Source organism: Herpailurus yagouaroundi, unplaced genomic scaffold (assembly GCF_014898765.1).
Source record: "Herpailurus yagouaroundi ecotype Mexico unplaced genomic scaffold, PumYag 77, whole genome shotgun sequence".
In the NCBI taxonomy this organism is placed as follows: domain Eukaryota; kingdom Metazoa; phylum Chordata; class Mammalia; order Carnivora; family Felidae; genus Herpailurus; species Herpailurus yagouaroundi.
In genome coordinates, this window is record NW_024412388.1 from 1,410,051 (window position 1) to 1,429,151 (window position 19,101).

At 61.3% G+C, this 19,101-nt stretch overlaps 1 protein-coding gene across 1 annotated transcript; it reads right to left on the reverse strand.

Moving 5' to 3' along the window:
• Positions 1–1,313: 1,313 nt before the first annotated feature.
• TTC34 (tetratricopeptide repeat domain 34) lies at positions 1,314–18,848 on the reverse strand. Its single transcript, XM_040459048.1, has 8 exons — positions 18,030–18,848; positions 11,758–12,598; positions 10,310–10,535; positions 8,996–9,200; positions 7,623–7,789; positions 6,350–6,620; positions 5,421–5,635; positions 1,314–3,414 (listed from the first exon to the last, which is right to left on the reverse strand). The coding sequence occupies exons 1-8, from the start codon at positions 18,808–18,810 to the stop codon at positions 2,887–2,889; spliced, it is 3,234 nt and encodes a 1,077-aa protein (XP_040314982.1). The 5' UTR covers positions 18,811–18,848; the 3' UTR covers positions 1,314–2,886.
• Between the last annotated feature and the right edge of the window lie 253 nt (positions 18,849–19,101).

Below are 19,101 nucleotides of genomic sequence, written 5' to 3' on the forward strand. Positions count from 1 at the left end.
GAGTCCCAGCCCCCATCTTATCGTGCCCAGGACAGTCTGGAGGGTGGACTTAAGCCTTTTTCCTAAGTGAGCTCGGGGGTCAGTGGGGGCTCCCTGCTCACCCCTGCCTGTATCTTGGGCAAAAGATGGGAGATGGGGGGTTGGAGGAACCTCCCATGGGGGGAGGGGTGGGCACCACCTCCCTCATCAGCCCTGGGACGAGGGCAGGTCTAAGACCTGCCCTTGACTGTCGCCACCCCTGCTCTCGGGCAGGATCGTCTGGGGCAGCTCCTGTCCTCTTTACGAAGCCCGGCCCCACCTGGCAGGTGTCTCTGGGCCTCTGCAGGGCATGGATCGGATCTCCCCGCGGGTCTGTCCACCCGTGCTGTGGACAGGCGCGAGGCGCCCTGCTCAGAGAAGACAATCGGGCTGGAAGAAGTTGAGGACATTCCCGGAGCACTCACAAAGCTGTGGTGAGAGCCTGGCCTGTGGGAGCACCCCCACACCTTCCCGGACAGCTGCTTCCTGACAACAGGCCTTGGGTCCCCCGCACAGGAGGGAAGGGGCCGACGTCTGACCGCCCCTGGTCTCTGTCACTGAGCCACCAAGCCAGTCCCCGCACCTAGAAGAGCCGTCAAAGAGTCTGAGAGAACGGATGGTCCGTGCCAGGCGCAGAGGTGTGGCCGGCAAATAGCACACGGGGCACGGGGCACGCTCAGGGGAGCTCGGTCACCCAGCGGAGGGTTGTAGGTGACGGACGGCAGCCTGTTCGGAGAGGCTGCTCATCCGTCTTGAACTGTGTGGTTGCTGCTTCCACGGTCCCTAGGGTTCTGCCCATTACATAACTGCCACCTTCTTAGCTGATTAGCGATTCTTTATATTAAACCCTCACCATTGCGATCACTGGTGTGGTTTCCACCTCGAGTGACCCTGACCGATACGTAAATTGGTACCAAGAGTGGTCCCTGCCACCAGACCCACAAAGACGGATCTGGGGCCTGGCTCGGTCGTGTCCTTGGGCCTGTCTGCGCGGCCAGGCTCGTCGGGAAGGGAGACTTGTGGTGTGCGGGGGCTTCACGACTGATGGTGATGGAGCGGTCACTGTGGTGGTTGTGACGCACCCACTGAATCAGGGGGCGTGGGAGCCCAGGCGCTGTGGCGCGTGGCTGTTCCTGCAGTGATGGTGGCCGCAGGGACTGTGGCAGGGGGTGGGCTCTCCTGAGCGTCCTGGAGCACACACAGGAAGAAAATGACCAGCTCAGGTCATAGCCCGGGAGTCAGGGGGCTCCATGGCGGCCCTGAGAGGACCCGGTTACGAGCACGGGCCATGCTGCTAAATGTCAAACGTGACAGGTAATCCCGTGAGCCGTGTAATTACAAAGTTGGTCGCATTTACAGACACGTCAACTTTCTTGTGAGAAATCGGGGCGCTGATTGCGAAGGGATGCGACCCTGGAAGTAGGAAGGGGGCTCAGATGAAGCTGAGAACTTTGAACCCCAAGTCCCTGAGTCCCTTTCCAGGGGTGCAGCCCATCTTCGTGTGGGAGGAGACGAGCCTTGTTTTCATCATCAACCCTGAGAGCCTCATGGGGGTCAGGGGCCCAGAAAGAAGGATGCTCATTCTCTTCAACCTCCATGACCCCCTCCCTCACCCAGGGACTCTAGACCCATAAATGGGGTCTGATCTCAGCATCCTGGGGGAGGGGGCGGGTACAATGTCTGATCCTGGAGAAAATAGCATATGCGCCCCGATAATCGCAAGATTGCGCTAATTCACACAGGGGACCCTGGGAATCGTGCGTGGGAACGGAGTCTGAGGGTGTTAGGCCACGGCGGAGGGAACACAGCTCTGGGCTGGGTCGGCACTAAGGCCGTGGGCACGCCCCCCCCAGACGCTGGAGACAGTGCGCCCGGTGGTTTTGCCAGTCCCCGTGGCTGAGTGCAACCCTCACTCGTGGTCTCTAGTGAAGGAAGACGAGATGCCAAAACTTCCCGAGTACAACAGAAGGAATCTAAAGGCGTAGGATCTGTCCAGTGTGACCATACACCCTGCCCCCTGCAGCCCCCAAGAAGGGCCACGGGACTTGTCTCCTCGTAGCTCGGTTACTACGATAGACCGTAGCATCCCCCACCCTGAACCGTCCTCGTATTGCCGTGTACGTTGCTCGAGGTGTAGTGTGAATGCGCCGCTGGGCTTGGGCTTGTTGATATTTAGGATTTTTGCAAGACAAGTGCATGCAGGGGCCACGCTAATCTGTCTCGTTCCAATTTCAGTTCGTGTGCTGCTGAGCCGAGCATGACATTTAGGATTCTGGAACGGGTAATTCAATTGGTTTGTAGCGTTCTTTGGGTTGAGATTATGCTTTCTTCAACGATGAACTTGAAAGCTTTTCTTCTTTTTCTTGGCATGAACGAGTTTAAAGACCTTCGGAGTTGACAGCAGCAGGACGGCCCAGCGGAGGGACCCTGGGCTTTCTCCGCTAAGTTAGCTGTTGGTTCACCTGCTTTATTTTTGAGAAACCGTGTTTTAGGTTTACTGATTCTTCTATCCTTCTGTTCCTAATTCATTAACTTCTGCTTTTGTCCTTGATTCCTAGCTCCTGACTTCCCTTGTTTTACTGTCTTTTCCTGACTCCTGGAATGGAACACGTACTTTGTTTTCTTTCCATTGCTTAGTAATCTCCTTGGGGCCTGCCCATTCCAGCTTTGTCATCTTGCGATGACGTAATGCTATCCATGCGCTATCGCGAACGTCTTCTCGCTAACCTGAAACGTGGTGATCCTGTAGACTCTCACTTCCCAGCTGAGTCCGATCTACATGGGTGAGGCCCACGGTATCCTGCTGCTCAGGAGCCCCAGGCGGGGGGCGACAGGGCGACCCGTGCCCCGGGCCCGGAGAGCACGGGGTCAGTGGAGCCGGCAGCCCAAGGAGGCCTCCCTCCGGACCCTCGCCTTCAGCCTCCTCAGGCCACTGTGCTCGGGGTCTACCAGGAGGCCATTCTCCGCGGCCGTCCAGGCCTCTGCATAGCGCTGCTCCTCCATCAAGGTCTGGCCCTGATGCAGGAACACTTGGGCAGTGGGGTCCCGGCCTGGCCGCTCCCACAGGCTGCTCTGGGCCAGCGCGGGCGCCAGCTCGAGGGCCCGGGTGAAGGCGCCCGTGGCCCTGGCCTCATCTCCCAGGCTCAGCAGCAGGCGTCCCCGGGAGCACAAATCCTCCACCTGCGTCGGGAGGCCACCGTCGCTCCCATCCTCCCGGAGCACACGGTCCAGGTCCTCAAGTGCCCGCTCAAACTCCTGCAGCTCAGCCAGACAGGTGGCCCTCAGGCGCAGGTGACGGGCATCGCTGCCCCCCGCGAGGACAGCCAGCGAGCAGTAGCCCAGCGCTCGCCCCGGCTGCCCTGAGTTCAGGAGGGCGTGGGCTTCCCGGGCTGCAGCCTGCACAGAGGGGACAGAGGGGACACAGGGCGGGTCGGTCCAGGAAGCTGCGGGCCCCTCACCAGCCCTACACACCTGGCCTCTGCTCCTGACCTGCCAGAGCACTCTGGCTGGCAGCTTCAGGAGGGGAAGTACAGGGGAGGGGACATGGGCTGCAAGCCCTCCACCTTGCAACCCCGCCCAGAGGGGTCCCCCCTGGACTCCCTTCTCCTCGCTGGTCCTCCCCTTCCTCACAGCCCCACTGCTTCTGCCATCTGGTGAACTCCTCCCTCATTCCTCCCTGCCTCAGCCCCTCTCTGCGGTCACCTTCCCGACGACGGGGGCCCACGGATCCCACACTGCCCACCTTCCCGCGGCTGCGCTGGCCCTGGGGACCCTCGCGAGCACGGCCTCTGCCCAGCTCCGTCCCCGAGCCCCCTCCTCTGCCCGAGGTCAGGAAGGTGGCCGCTGAGCATTGGTGGGTTTCTCCCTCTGGTCCACGAGCCGCTCCTGCAGAGCCAGACTCAACGCGGAGAAACTACTGCATTTGCTCCCGCATCGGCCACCGTGACCTCCGGGGGCTGGGTTCACTGTGCTTGCCCCGCCCCCCCGGGACTGGTAGTGGTGTCGTGAGGAGGGCGGGGCCAGAGGTCAGCGGGCACCGTCCAACCTAGCCCTGCCCCCTCCCCCCGCGGGGTACAGCGGGGGCTGGGGGGGGGGGCCCGGCTGGGGATTGCGGCCCATAGGCCGCCCCTCTTCCCACCCCCCCCCCCCGGCTCACTTTCTGAGCCGACGTGGGTGCCGATGAAGCCCACTCTCAAAGCCTGCCCCCACGCGCTCCGGCTCCCCCAGCGCCCCCTGGGATGAACCCCTCTCCCAGGAACCCACAGCGGCTCCCGCTGGAGAACACGGCGCCCCCGGGGCCGGCCTTTCCCGCCGCCCCTCTCCCTCCGCCCCGCGGCGGGGTGCAGCCGAGCCGGCCCCCCGAAGAGGCGCCGAGCATCGCGGGGCCCGCACGGACGCCGCCTTCCCGGCAGCCCGGGGGCGCGAGCCCGCGGGTGGCGGCACCTGCCGGGAACCTCGAGGCTCCGGTCCCGGCGGCCGACAGGGGCCGCTGCGGAGCAGGCGCCGGGCCGCCCGGGGTCGGGGCGCGCGCCGGAAGCGGGCTCCACCTCTCGGGGTCACTTCCGCGTCGGCCCAGCGTCGCGCAGGCGCTCACCCGGGCGGTCTGCGCCCCGGAGCCGCGAGCAGCCTGCCGGCCGCCCCTCTGCGCCCCCTGTTCCTGTTCGGAGGCCCCCCCCCCCGGGCCCCCTTCCCGCTCGGAGATCCCATCCCGTTCCCGCCTGGCACCATCCCCGCCAGGGAGTCGGACACCCCTTCCCGTCCCCCCTCCTCCTATCTCAGAGACACCCTCCCCCCAGACCCCTCAGGGGAGCCCAGAGACCACCCAGCTCCCTCCTACGAACCGGCCCAGACCGGTCTCCTCCGTGCTGAGACCCCAGCCAGACCCGTCTCAGAGATTCCCTGGGGGCTCCAGGTCCTGAAGACGGGACCCCCCCCCCCCCCCCCCCCAGGTGGCAGCTCGTTCTGCGTCTCTTCGCTGTTTCCACCCCTAATGCCTCTGCAGCCACTTCCTCTCTTAAGCCCCCTGGCTGAAGCCCCCGGTAGGGTTTCCGTTCTGCTGCCGGACCCCGAGAGCTAGAACCCACTAGAGTCCTGGGCACAGCAGGCGTGAGGACGTGGGGTACCTGCCCCAGGTCGCAGGACGCTTGAATTGGTAGTCCCTCGGACTCTGGTCCGCTTATGCTCTTGGCCTCCCCTTCCAGGCGGTCCCTTCACGTCCCTCCCCTCCCCACAGGTGCAATTCAGCCACTTCCGGGGGTCTGCTCCGCAGCGTCTGTTCCCCAGCCCAGCGTCCCGTCCCACCCCCCCTCCCCCCCACTGCAGCTGAAGTCAGGCAGACGGGGAGGGCAGAGCAGCCCGGGGCGAGGGGCTGGGGCGCCGGGTGGGGGCTCCGTGGGGCGCACCTGGGTGAGGCCCTGCCGCTCCGAGGCCTCTAGGAGTCGCAGCAGGAAGCTGAGTTCCTGGGCGTCCGCCTCTGCCAGGCACTGAAGATCCCGCGCGGCGGCTGGCACGTCTCCCTTCTTGAGCTGGAGCAGGCCCCACCGGGCCCGGGCCGCCGCCGACAGGGGGGTGGCCTGCGGGGCTTTCTGCAGGCAGGCGCCGGCCTCCTCGTAGCTGCCTGTCAGCGATCGGGGAGGGACGGTCACGGTGGGGCGGGGACGGGGGACAGAAGAGAGAGGTGGGAAGTTGGCCACAGCCTCTCCTGCTCAGTGCCGGCCCAGGGAGAGGCCAGACGATGGAGGGGCTAGGCTCCGGGAACAGGAGACGCCGACACCGTGCCAGTCGCAGCTTGCCTGTTGGCCCGATCCCCCCCCCACTTGGGGTGGGGGTGGGGGTCACGAAAGCCCCTGGCACGGCTCTGAGCCTCACAGTGGTCACCTGGAGGGTCCCTCCTGAGCACTCGCAGGAATTCATACTCTACTGCAGGGCAGTCTAGGCCTTGAGGAGGGCACCTCACAGGCTTGGGGGGGGGGGGGGGACAGTGACAGGCCAGGGAAAGGCAGGCTGCAGAGAGCTCTCCCCTTTCACGTTAGTGCTCGAACAACTTCAGGATTTTGCCCCGCGTGGGCGAGCTGCCGAGGAGGCCGCGGTGTTGCGGTCCTTCTGTGAAAACCCAAACCGCTCCTTTGTTTCTCCTCCCTGCAGGGGGCCCTGATGGTGACTGAGAGCTCTGGACGCTTACACCCCAGGCCCCACGCGGGGACCGGGTCACAGGGCCGAGGTCTGGGGTGGAAAGGACCCCAGGAGGCGCCGAACCCTTTCATTTTACAGAACAGCACCAGGAGTGACGGGAGCCGGACACCCGCGTGCCCCGAACCCGGGCTGAGCGTACCCGCCGCCGTGAGCACGTCCGCCAGCAGGATGTACCAGCCCGGCTGCCCGCCATCGATTTCGACCAGCGCCTCCCCGGCCGCAATGAGGCCCTGGGCGTCCTTGTCGCTGAGGGGGGCCCCGGCGTCCGACGCCTGGCTCAGGAGGGCCCGGCAGCGGGAGGAGAGGCCCCGGGTGACGAGGGCCTGGGCCTCTGGCTTCAGAGAGCGGATCTCAGGGACCGCTGTCCTCGCATCAAGCTTCAGAGCCAAGAGGATGTCGTCCACGGCCTCCTGTGGGGAGAGCAGGGGCAGAAGGCGTCCCCACGGGCGTTTGTCAAGTGTTCTCCCAGGGCCTGGGCGCTGGCCACGCCGGAAGGGGCACGTAGCCGGGTTGCTGGCTTTGCACGATAGGACGGCCCGGCCGGCGAGCCGCACAGAGCAGAGCATGGGGAGCTGCGGCCAGGATGCTGGGGTTCCGGAAAGGGAGGGATGGCTGGCACCAGGGAGGGCACACCGAGGAAGAGCCCGCCACAGGCTGGAACGGAAGCCAGGCTGCCAGCGCCCCTGGGGGAGACTCAGGACTCCCGAGGGGCAGACGCCAGCACCGTCTCTAGAGGCTCTCAACTCAGCGTCTGGAACCATCTCTCCTTGCCTCCGAGCACACGGCCCTCACACAGTTAGGAACCCTGGCAGGCGGGCCACCTCTGGGCCGCGGCGCCTCAGGGCGGCCACCCAGCTTCAACCACCGGGCCGTGACGTTGCTCTTGGCTGAGAGGTGCCGTTGTCCAGGGCTGTTCAGCTGTGGCTGCCTGCGTGCAGGTTTTCTCTGGGAAAAGCCCCTGTCCTGGGTCTGCCAGGGCGTCCCCTCCCACTTCTGTCCCTGCATGCTGACCACCCGAATCCTTGGGCTCTGTGCAGACAGCTCGGGGTGGTTCCCAAGAAGGCAGCTGCGGTCTTGTTATGTTAAGCTGAAGGGGGGGGGGTCTAGTAGCCCCGGGGGCTTGCACATCCTGTGCTCACTGAGGCTGGGAGGCACGGGGACTCTTCAGATGAAAGGGACAGACCTCCTGAAACCTGGGATGACGGGACGTGATGATGAGTGTCCCGGGAGCCCCCGTGCAGGAGGAGTTTTAAGGGGCGTCTCACGCTCAGGACGGTCTGGCCCTGCTCCCTCTCCCCTTGGGCCCGAGAAGGAAAGCGGTGTCCCGGTTCCTCCTGGGTGGCCCTCCCCTAAAGCACTGTTCCCCTAACCCCGCTTGCCCGGTCCCAGGCGGGGAGGGCAGGGCCTGGTACCTTCTGCCGGTCCAGGGCCAGGGCCAGAAGCGCCCGACCGCACAGAGCCTGCACGTTCTTCGGCTCAGCCCGCAGCACTGAATTGAAATCAAACATGGCGGTCTTCTTCTGGCCCAGGAGCCCATAACAGTGGGCCCGGATGAGCAGGGACTCCACCGCTTGACTCCCTGGAGGAAGGGGGTTGTGGCATCAGGACGTGGCCGCTGTTGGGCCGGGGCGGGGGGGGGGGGGGGTACAGCATCTGCCCCCATCCGGCATCTGCTGGTGCCCAGCAGTGGGGCAGGGCGGGGGCGCGCACCAGCTTCGGGGCCACCGTGGGGAGCTCACGGACCCCTGGGCACCAAGACACGATCTTGTGTCTGGGTTGACCTGGGGGCACTGGCTGTGGGCCACAGGGAGCCCAGCCATAAGGGCGGCATCCGGGAGGGCTGGTGGACAGTCCGACAGGGGTCCCAAGAGGAGGGGGCACCGGGGCTGCGTCTGAGGTGAGGCCAGCCGAGGGTCCCGGAGGCAGACGGGTCCTTGGGGCTGGAACAGCTGGAAACGGGAAGGTGCCAGGTGGGCAGGGAGGAGCGCTCTGAGTTCTCGGGCCCCTCCCCAAGGAGACCACCACCACTCCCTCTGGTCGTCTGTCCAGCGATGGGCACAGAGAACAGCACACCGGGCCCCGCAGGATGCTCCGGCTCACGTCCCCTTCCCCACTGGTGCGTGCAGGCCGTGAGCCCTGCCGTCCAGTCCTCACCACCCCGGCCCCTCACCCCGGCGTCTCCATCACCCACTTTGAGAAGATGACAACGAGGAGATGCTTAGTAAGTGCAGAGCCAGGAATCCACCTGACGACCTGATCCAAAGTCCGCACTTTGAATCTCCACGCACCCCAGGGATTTGAGGCGCGTCCTTGGGGAAGCCTCTCCCCTCCAGCATGCGCGCCCTATGCCACCACATCGAGAAGGCCCCACTCCAAGAGGCCCCGTCGCCCAGGATGGCGCTGGCTGGGCAGAAGGTGACAGCAGGCTCACTCCTACAGACACACCCCCACTGTTTCCAGGAAGGGCTGAAGGGGGCCAGGACTCTTCCCGGTTGGAGGGAGGGGACCAAGCTGGGGGAATGGCCTTATTCCCTCCTACCCAGGGTGTGTGTGTTGGGGGCCCTACCCGGGGTCCAGGGTGTGTGTGTTGGGGGTCCCAGCCGGTCTGGCCGGTCTCCCAGGCTTTTTAGCATGCTCGCCTGGAGGGCTAGGGGCTAGGGCAAGGCGTGAACCGAGAGCGTGCTGGGATCCCTCAGGTCTCTGACCCCCTACCCCCGCGTGGCTCATCTTCCCCCTACGTACCCGGCACAGGATGGGAACCCTGGGGCGGGCGGGCAGCTCCTACCTGCAGCGAAGATGGCCAGAGAGAGGTAGGCGATGGCCTCCCTGGTGTGGGCCGCGCCCTCGGCCCCGCTGGGCCGCGCCCGCAGGATGGCCAGGGCCCGAGCGTGGCAGTGACCCCGCAGCAGCTGCCGGTCCTCGTGGCTGAAGACGTCCAGGGTGGGCTGGAGGCAGGCCGTGTCCCCGGACTGGACCACTTTCTTCACCAGCTGCAGGGCAGGGCAGTCACCGGGTGCCCCCTCCCCCCTGCGCCGGATGCCCAGACCCCTCCAACCCCAGGTCCCCTCGCAGGGGGGCAGGGGCGTGGCCCACGAGCGGGAGCTTCCAGGGGCGGGGCTAGGGGGCGGGGCTAAGGGGACCGGCTCCCTGGCGGGGTCGGCGCGTCCCGGGCCCCCGAGAGCTCCGGGAAGCGGGGGACGCGCTGGGCTGCTCGCGCGTGGGGGCGGGGGTCCCAGTGTCCCCAAGCCGCACCTCCTCCTCCGAGCCACGGAGGCCCACACGCTGCAGGTCCAAACGGGAAGCGCGGGGAAAGGGGGCTCTCAAGTCCTAAGGGGACAGAGGGCACCGGAGTCCTTCGGAAGGCGAGGAGCAAATGCCCTGGGACCGGAGCCCGTTCCGGGCGGAGCGAGACCCGGGTGGGCGTGGCCGCGGCTCTCGGAGCCGCTCGGTCCCACAGAGAGACCCGCTGCTGCCCCTGCCGGCCGCTCGCTGAAGACCCAGGTCCCAGAGCGGAAGGTCCCGGGCGTTCTCCCCGCCCACCCGCGTGGCCCAGCGCAGGGAGACAGGGAACCCTAATGTCTGACCCAAAGCCTGACACCTAACCCCTGGAACATGACCTCGGACCCCGGTTCCAACGGGAAGCCCTCATGCCACCTGAGGGAGGTGAAGTCCTGCTCTTCCTGGGAGCAGAGCGGTGTCGGAGAGAGGCGAGGCCAGCAGCACCTCTGCCATCCCCCTCCCTGAGCAGGGTCACCTCCAAGCCTAGTTCACTTGGAAGACTTGGGATGAAGCTCCGCCTACACCTGACTCTTGGCCCTTTCCCTTCACAACACAACGAAAGCAACCATGAGGCACCTACTACATGCCGGAGACCTGCTGGGCCCTGGGGCACCTGCTCTAGCTGTTCAGCAAAAACCCGTAAGACCAGGGCACAGATGAAGAGACTGAGGGTCACAGAGGCCAGGGGCCTTGCCCGAGACGGCAGAGCCCGGGGCTGGGACAAGTTCTGCCCGCTCCGGAGTCCAGGCCGAGGGTTGCAGAGTGAGGCCAGAGGGCCTGGTGCCCTCCAGGGGGCTGTGGCCCACTGGGGCCTCCTCACCTGGTGGGCGTCATGGAAAAATCCCCTCCTCAGCTGCAGCAAGGCCAGTCTTGCCAGCACAGGGGCCGCCCGGGGCCTCTGGGAGAGGGCCACCAGCAGGGCCTTGTGGGCGTCGTCCAGGCGGCCCAGGCGGTACAGGGCGTCGGCCCCCAGGAGGCCCGAAGCCTCGTCTCCCCTGTCCAGCTCCGTGAGGAGCATGGCCAGCTGGTACACGCCGTGGGCATCGCTGTGGAGAGAATAGCGGGGGAGAGCTGCGCCCCTTTCACCTGCCCAGGGAGGCGGGCCACGGGCAAGTTCCACCCCCGGCACCTGGTCCGCGCACCTCCCTTCCCACCCGACTACAGAGGCCTGGTTCCTGCCGGAAGGCCCCTCACACACGTGGTGTCCAGAGCTCCAGCCGCCCTCTGACGTGCACCCTGGGCGCTCACTCTCTGCCCTGTCCTGCCACGGAGCCTGGAATCTGTCAATTCCCAGAGACAAGAAGTACCAAAGGGCCCCCGATCTCATTCGGGAAAGTTCCTCCTTAGCAGCACGTTAAGGCGATTTGAACTGAGCATCCTGGAGGCAGAGGAAGATGTGTGTGTGTGTGTGTGTGTGTGTGTGTGTGTGCGCGCGCGCATGCATGTGCAGGGTGGGTGGTGGCAGTGGAGCTGACCTCAAACACTCCCTGCCCCCCCAGGAGGCTCCCAGCTCCCTGCTCTTAGCTTTGCGGAAACACGTTCCTGCCCCCTCTCAGCAAACAGAATTGCAAGTCAAAACAGCTGCAGATTCACCCACTGACTGAACAAACCGGCAAAACATCTGCAAAACAAACATCAGGGCGGGGGTGTGGGGCTGAACGGGCAGGCAGGCGGCTCCTGGGCTCAAGGGCCTCCCAGGGGGCCGTGCGCCCGGACTCAGAAACCCCACCTCCGCGCGCATTCTCGGGGCGGAAGGAGCATCGTGGAGATGGTTGCGTTATAACAAAGGGCAAAAGCTCTAGGAACGCGCGGGGAGTGTTCCCGGGGTGCGCTATCCAGCTGCCCCAGAAGGAATCTAGGGGCCAAGGAAACGTTCAGGAGCTGCTGAATAAAAAGCAGTGGGCTAAAAATTGCACACAGAGCACACGCTCTGGTGAATTCTATTTTGTGTGTGCACCGGGGAAACAACTAGAAGGGAACGTTGTCGGTGGGGTGGTGGGCAAGTCGTACATTCCCATTTTTGAGTTCTTAAGTTTCTAGGGCCATTAGGCCCACAAAGCATCACATCGTTTGAGACTGAGAGTCCTAAGACTGGGCTCCGCGCTGAAGCTGCCATCCGTGATTTAGGGACCCCCCCCACCCCGCCCGCGGCTGCTTCCTGCCTCAGTTTACTCATCCGTCAAATGGGAAGACGCACAAACCCTAGCTACCTCGCAGGAGACCAGAAAGAAGCAGCAGCCCCGGGGGGTGCACCTGTCTAGTTTTTACCCTTCCTGCGCGGCGGGGCTGTGCATCTCGGCGGCCTTCCTCCGGCGGCCCGGTGCGCCCATGTGTCCCGGGTCTGGCCTCCGCTGCAGCATCTTGCGGCCCTCCTCCCGCAGCACGGTCAGCAGCAGGCCCCGCTGGTTCCAGGGTACATAGGCCTTGGCCACGAGCAAGGCCTCCTCGGGTTGCAGCCGGCTGGCGGTCACATAGTCCAGCGCGCCCAGGAACGCGCTACCCGTCAGCACGCGCAGCAGCCCTCGGCCGCACAGCGCGCGCACGCAGCTGCCCAGGTGCGGTGTTCCGTGCTCCACCACCTCCTGGAAGTCCTCCCGGGCGCGCCGCGCGTCGCCGGCGTGCAGCGCGCAGAAGCCCCGCAACGCCAACAGGGGCGCTCGGTCCCCAGCGCGGTCCGGGTCCCCGGGGCGCGCAGGCCGCAGCCAGCGCTCGCACAGCGTCCGGGAGCCCGCCGTGTCCCCGGCCAGCAGGAGGCACTCAGCCAAGCGAGCGCCCAGGGCCGGGCGCTCCCCGGGCGGCGCAATGCGCAGCAGGACACGGAGCGCGCGGGTCACCGGGGCCAGCAGCTCGCGGCCCGAGTTTTCGCGGAGCTCAGCGCGGCCCCGCACGGCCTCCTGGAAGTGGGCGAAGCCCACATCCGCCGCCTCCTGCGCCCGGGCCCGCACGCGCTCTCGGTCCCCAGCGGAGAGCACCGCCTCGAACTGCCTCCGCGCCCCCGAGGGGCTCTGGCGGAAGGCCTCGTGCAGGTCCCAAAGCAGGTCCCGGGCCCCACCGTCCAGGAATAAGGCCGCGGCCGCGCGGGTGACCAGCAGGGCGGCCAGACGCTCACCTGGGGAGAGAAACAGAGGCACTGGTCCTGCCTGTTGGGCCTTTGGGGTGTCACCTATAGCCCCCGACCGTGCGGCGCTTTGGACCCTCTGGAGCACCTCGTGGCATCTCCGGAAAGTGTCCCAGTAGCCCAGGACATCGCATCCCGAAGATGGACCGTTAGTGACAGGGCAGAATCCGGCGGGACAGCCGGGGTGCCTGTCCGGCAGTGTTCTCTGCCCGCGGGTTCAAAGCCAGTCTCACCGCTCAGCCCACAGGGAAATTTAGTTAGAAAACTTCTTTCCTTTTTAACCATGGATTTGGGGATTGAGTTCCCTCTCTGGGATCAGGCCACCCCCCAGGGTCAATGCTGAGGTTCTTGACCCTGTGACCTTGGTAGGGGATGGCTGGAACTTCAGCATTCTGCTGCTGGCCTCCTTTGGGCTGGGTTGGGACCCAGCGCCTCCCTCTGGAGCCGAGCCCCGGGTCAGGGCCAGCGAGTAGAGGGTGGATACACCCAGTGCTGCTTACACAGTGGGGGCCTTGGGCCATTTACCGAATCTCGCTGTGCCTCAGTTTCCTTTTCTGTTTTATAATGGGGTTAAAAATGGTCTAGACTTGGGGCGCCTGGGTGGCTCAGTCAGTGGAGCCTCTAACTTTGGCTCAGCCCCACATCGGGCTCTGTGCTGACAGCTCGGAGCCTGGAGCCTGCTTCGGATTCTGTGTCTCCCTCTCTCTCTGACCCTCCCCCGCTCATGCTCTGTCTCTCTCTGTCTATCAAAAATAAATAAATGTAAACAAAAAAAATTAAAAAAAAAAAAAAGAAAAATCTCGCACCCTGAGATTAACCAACCAACAAGGTCACCGTGTCTAGTCTTGGTGGCAAAGTAGGATGCTTTGGGCCTTTCCTGTCCTTTACTCGTTCCTGAACAAAACCATTCTATGCCTGAGTTTTACAAGACTTCACGTCCTAGGGAGTTGTGGTAGGTGGAGAGCCCTTGGGGCCCGTGGGGATCTGCTATCTATTTACCCACATGGAAGTGTGTTCTCTGTTCTTCTGAGGCTCCAGTTACCCAATCAGACTTCCAGACACTATCCCACACGTCACCAAGATTCTGCTCATTTTTCTCGTGTTCTTCATACCAGATAATTTCTATCTTCAACTTGACGGACTCTTCTGCTTTCTCCAATACGCTCTGCATTTTTCAAATCTAGAATCTCCATTTCATTCTTTTTAACACCAGTGTCCTTTTACCGGCTCAGATTCCACATCTGTTCATTCATTGTAACCGTATTTTCCTTTGGTTCTTGAATCGATCTGGAATAGTTCCTTTCGAGTCCTTAGTCTGCTAAGTTCAGCACCTGGATCATCTTGGGCTTGGTTTCTATTGACTTCTTTGTCTCCTGACTGTGGCTTCCATTTCATTTCCCAGTTTCTTTGCATGTCCGGTCGGTGTTTTGTAGAGACTCTGGATTCAGTTATGTTCCTCCGAAGGGGATTTTGTGTCAGCAGGCAGTTACAGTGGACAGGATCAACCCCCAGACTCCGTCTTCTCTTTGCTGGGCCCAGCTAAAATCTCTGGCGAGTCCTTGAAGCTCCCAGCAGCTGCTCTTTCAGACCACCCACTCTCTCCCACGGATGCGCAGTTTGGTGGCCCGTCAGGGATTCAAGTGGATTTAATACACAGATTTGGGGTCTAACCCCCTCTGTGGCTCCCCCCTCTTCAGGACTTTCCTTCTAAGCTTTCCAGCCACTTTTCTCAGCCTGAACTCTGTCCTGCAACCTCTCAAGCCGGTACAACAGCAGCTTCCTGTTTTACTTGGCTAACACGCGGACTGAGGGGGCTTCCTCTGGCAAAAAGCTGCAAGCCTGTGCCTCTCACATGGTGTGCATTTGGTCACCGTTCAGTGCCTTCAAAGGACTGCATTTTATATTTTGGCCAAATTTTATCACTGTTACCTGTGGGACACAGTGCAGTCAAGCGAGTCCACCATTATGGAAGCCAGACGCTTCTATTGTGAGACTTAAACATTTCGACAACATGGGGGGATATAAATGCTATTCCACTGTTGCTTTAATCTTAATTTTCCTGATTACTAGCGAGGCCAATTTTTAAAATCTTAATTATTTTCTCCAATGTGGTGGGTGGAAAGTGGTATCTCATTGTTTTAATTTGCATTCATCTCATTACCATGATGGCGAACATTTTTCATATTTCTCTGCCATCTGTGTTTTCTCTTATGGGAAATGCTTTTGCCAATTCTCATATTGAATGTTTTTTCTTATTGATATGTAGGAATTCTCCAAATACTCTAAGTAGTCATCTTTTGCCCATTGTATATTTTGCAAGTATTTTCTCTCGGGTGTCGGTTTTCCTTTAATTTCCTCTAGTTGTGGGCAAAATGGAAGCTTAAAATCTTAAATTTAATCAAACACAACAAATTTCCCTTTGTTTCCACTTTCTGCGTCTTAAGAAGTCCAGCTATCCACAGAAATCAGAGTGGCATTCTCTTACATTTTCTTTTAGAAACTCTACAACGTAGCTATCACATAATCCACCTGGAATTTATTTATTTTTATTTTTACTTTTTTTGCAGAATCAGCAGCACCCGCTAAATAATGGTCGTCGTCTTTCCCTATAGACCTGTGATGCTCACTCTCACATATTAACTTCTGGATGCCCACAGGTCTGTGTCTGGCCTTTTGAATTTGTCTTGTTGCCCTTTCCATCTGCCCCTGAAGTCAGTAACCTTTGGTATTGGTTAGTATAGCTTTGTATCGACTGGTAGGGGAAATCTTTATACCACTGTCTTCTCTCTCCCCTCCCCCTCTCCCCCCCACCTCCTGCTCGTCTCCTTCCCTTTCTTCTTCTTCTTCTTTGTGTTGTCTGCTATTGTTTTTTGCCCTTCTATTGTAATACCAACCCTTTCTAACAATGGACATTGGATATCTACTTATATGGGTATTCTTTATTGTTTTTAAATAAAGTTTTAGGGGCGCCTGGGTGGCGCAGTCGGTTAAGCGTCCGACTTCAGCCAGGTCACGATCTCACGGTCTGTGAGTTCGAGCCCCGCGTCGGGCTCTGGGCTGATGGCTCAGAGCCTGGAGCCTGTTTCCGATTCTGTGTCTCCCTCTCTCTCTGCCCCTCGCCCGTTCATGCTCTGTCTTTCTCTGTCCCAAAAATAAATAAATGTTGAAAAAAAAAAGTTTATAAATAAAGTTTTATAATTTTCTCCACAAAGTTTTATAGCTCTTTGAAACCAATTATTTTCCATCGCTACAGTCAGTGGTATATTTTCAAATGATAAAGTTTATGTTTGTTGCTCGTGTCTATACATGTAAGTGCTGTCTGTACCTCCATTTAAATTCTGTCCCTATGCCTAATACCTTTTTGCTGTATCTGTTGGCTTTCTGCATAGCTAATCACATTGTCTGGAATAACTTTGTTTCTTCCTTTCTAGTCCGACATTTATTTATTTTTATCTTGTTGCATTGGCTAGTATCTCTAGTACAATCATGGACCCAGGGGAGGCGGGGAGCCACCACATTCTTGACTTTAAACGGAAGACTTCTCCCAACCGTTAAGTTGGCATTTGGGTCAGGTGTTGATAGCAGCTTTCTCAGTGAAGGACGTTCCCTTCTATTCTTTGCGTAAATTTGTCAAAATTGTGTTAAAAATATTCCAAGCTGCTTTTCCTGAGTTCCTTGCGACGATCATACACTCTCCTTCCATTAATGAAGGTAGTGAATAATATGATCGTGGACACGTGAAATTGTAACTCCTCTATTATTTCACTGAGTTTTGGCTGAAACACGCATCAAAGACTGTTGCCGTGAGTCGGCAATTGTATTGGTTACTACTGCTGTGTGACAAACTACCCTGAAACTTAGTGGCTTAAAACAATGACCGTTTCAACAACCAGAAGAGCCCGTGATTCATTCTCAGTTTGGGCTACTTGGGTGGAGGTGAGCAGTTCTGGTGATCTCACCTGGGCTCCCTCACGTCTACAGTCATCTGGTGGCTTGCCTGGGCAGGAAGGTGTAAGGTGGCCTCACTCCCAGGCCCGGGGCCTTGGTGGTGGCCTGGTGGAGCCTCCCTCTCCGTGTGCCCCCGTGGCTCACTGGTCTAACTTCACGGCCCCGGGGGTGTGGCTGGATCACCCCCCCGACGCTTGCTGTGTGCATTCAGTGAGGATGCACGTCAAACCTTAAAACGGGTTTGCCCACCTAGCGTTCAGGGGAAGGCGGCTGGCACTGCCTTTCCCCATCTCTAGGTGCCCGGCTGCCCCTGTCTCCCTGTCTAGACCCTTAACTCTGAACCCCTTCTTTGTGTGTTGGATTCTGAAACCTCTTCCTAAAACCAAGCTCCCTCTCATCTCAAGGCTCATGTGCTCAGCTGCCAAATGACATGTCCACATGACTGGCACAAGGGGACATGTTTTTGAGTACTTAATGGGTGACACCATTTTAAAGGTTGGACACATATTTTCACTGAACCGCAACAGCGAGCTTCAGAGGCCAGTGCAGCCACCAGCCCCACGTGCACATGGGGAGGGTGGGAGAGGCCGCGCGGCCGGGAAGGATCTTAGAGGGTTTGTGGTAGGGTGGTGTGGGGCTCCTGGGACTTCACCCACTGACCCACGCTCTGTCCCAGCCCCCCACCGGAGGAGGACCCAGTAAACGGACCAGAGAGGAGCAGTATCTCAAACTGGGGGTGCCTAAGTCCCCCATGGCCCCCTTTCCCATCTGCTCCCGGTCCTTCTCCCGATCTGGTCCTCCTTCTAACCTGGTCCTCCTCCTACCCTAGTCCTCCCCCCAGCCTGGTCCTCCTCCCAGCCTCCCAGCCTCTTAGCGTCTTCTGTGATCACTCTGGCTCCCTCAGCACATTCTGCACACGGCAGACAGAAGAAACTAGAAATGCAGCCGAGAGCACATCTCTCCGTAGTTTAAAACTCTTCTATGGTTCCTTGCTGCTCTGGGGGTAAAGTCCAAAGTCCTTTCAGGGCCAGCAGGGCTGAGCCACAGCTATCTCTTCAGGGCCTCCCTTCTCCCTCTGCTCCTGCCCCCTGACGGCTGCTACGGCTCCATTCAGTGGCACGGACACCCCAAGTTCTGTCTCTCTTACGGACCTGCCATGTTCTGTTTTCTGCTGCCTGGCACCCTTCAGTATTAACTCAAATGATACCTCCTCCAAGAAGCCCCCCGCTGACCACCCAGCCAGAGTGGCACCTTGCACGGTCCATTTTGCTAAGCACATTTTTTATTTGTTCCTTTTCTTGGATGCTTTGTAAGGGCAGGGGCTTGTCCATCTGGTCACTGTGCTGTCCTCACTCCGGGAACACCGCCCCCCCCCCCCCCCCCCACTGCACCGTAACCAGCCCTGAAGCACGCTGTGAAGGCTTGGCTGGGCGACTTCCACCCGGCACATAGGGGACAAGAGTCACACTCTTACCTTGGGGGCCGCTGCCCACCAGGTCAGACTCCAGGGCCCGGCTGCACGCTGCCCGGCAGTCCTCATACCTGCCGCTGCGCAGCAGGGCTTCCGGTGACAGGGCGTGGCTCCAGGTGCCCCCGGGGTCCAGGGCTGCCAGGAGTCCCCGGCAGGCAGTCTCCTGCAGGCCGGTGCCGTCCTCTGCCTCCCGGCGCCCTGAGATGTAGTCCTGGAGGGTGCCGATCAGCACGGGGAGGTAGGGCTTCTGGTGGGTTCGAACGAAGGCCACGGTCCGGTCTGCGTTCGAGGCAAAGGCCTGCAGATAGTCGACCGCGCCCACTCCCGCCTGCGGCCCGGACAGGACGCGGGCCAGGGCGCGGGTCAGCTGTAGCTCCAGGGCCTGCTGGCCGTGGGCATCCAGCAGGCTGCCGCAGCGCCGCACCACTTCCTCGTGGTGCCCGTGTGCCAGCAGGCCGGCCAGGGAGTGCAGGACCGTGGCCGGGTGGTCCGGGCAGAGGGCGGCCAGGAACGCGGAGGCCAGGGTCCCCGTGAGGGACACAACCGCCATACCGTCCCAGTGGATGGGCGGGATCTGGCTGTCGCCTCGGCACCAGGCCTCGAGTGTGGCCACCACCGGCGCCCCCCGTGCCTCCGCCAGGGCAGCGCGGACGCTCCTCACGGCCGAGGGGGCGTGGCAGCTGAAGGCAGCCAGGTAGAAGGCGGTGGCCAACGGGGGCTCTCCCAGGGCCAGGTGCCGGTCTCCCTCCCGGCAGAGGCAGGCCACAAGCTCTTGGGCCGACATCACGCAGTGCCCACGAAGGGCCCGTGTCCAGTCCTCACGGGCACCTAGGGTGGGGAGGGGGTTGTGTGGTTAGTCCGCAACCCTCCCCACTGAGACCCCAGTGTCAGGGCCTGCGGGGTCAGGCACTCTAGGCCCTTGCCTCCCCCCCACCCCTGGCCCCCACCCAGGCAGAGGACCCCTCAGGAAGGTGGAACACCCGACCTCCTCCCTGTCCTGGTCACAGGGGCCACCTTCTCAGCTGTCTGAATCTGCAGAGACCCGCCCAAACTCAGGGCCACACCTCTGCCCACC

Excerpts from the sequence above, each read along its gene's own strand:
- TTC34 (XM_040459048.1), bottom strand. The coding sequence starts at position 18,810 with ATGTCGGCCCAAGAGCTTGTGGCCTGCCTCTGCCGGGAGGGAGACCGG. Across the intron at positions 12,599-18,029 it reads GGTGGGCAGCGGCCCCCAAG|GTGAGCGTCTGGCCGCCCTG; the intron begins GTAAGAGTGTGA and ends TTCTCTCCCCAG. Across the intron at positions 5,636-6,349 it reads GGACGTGCTCACGGCGGCGG|GCAGCTACGAGGAGGCCGGC; the intron begins GTACGCTCAGCC and ends GATCGCTGACAG.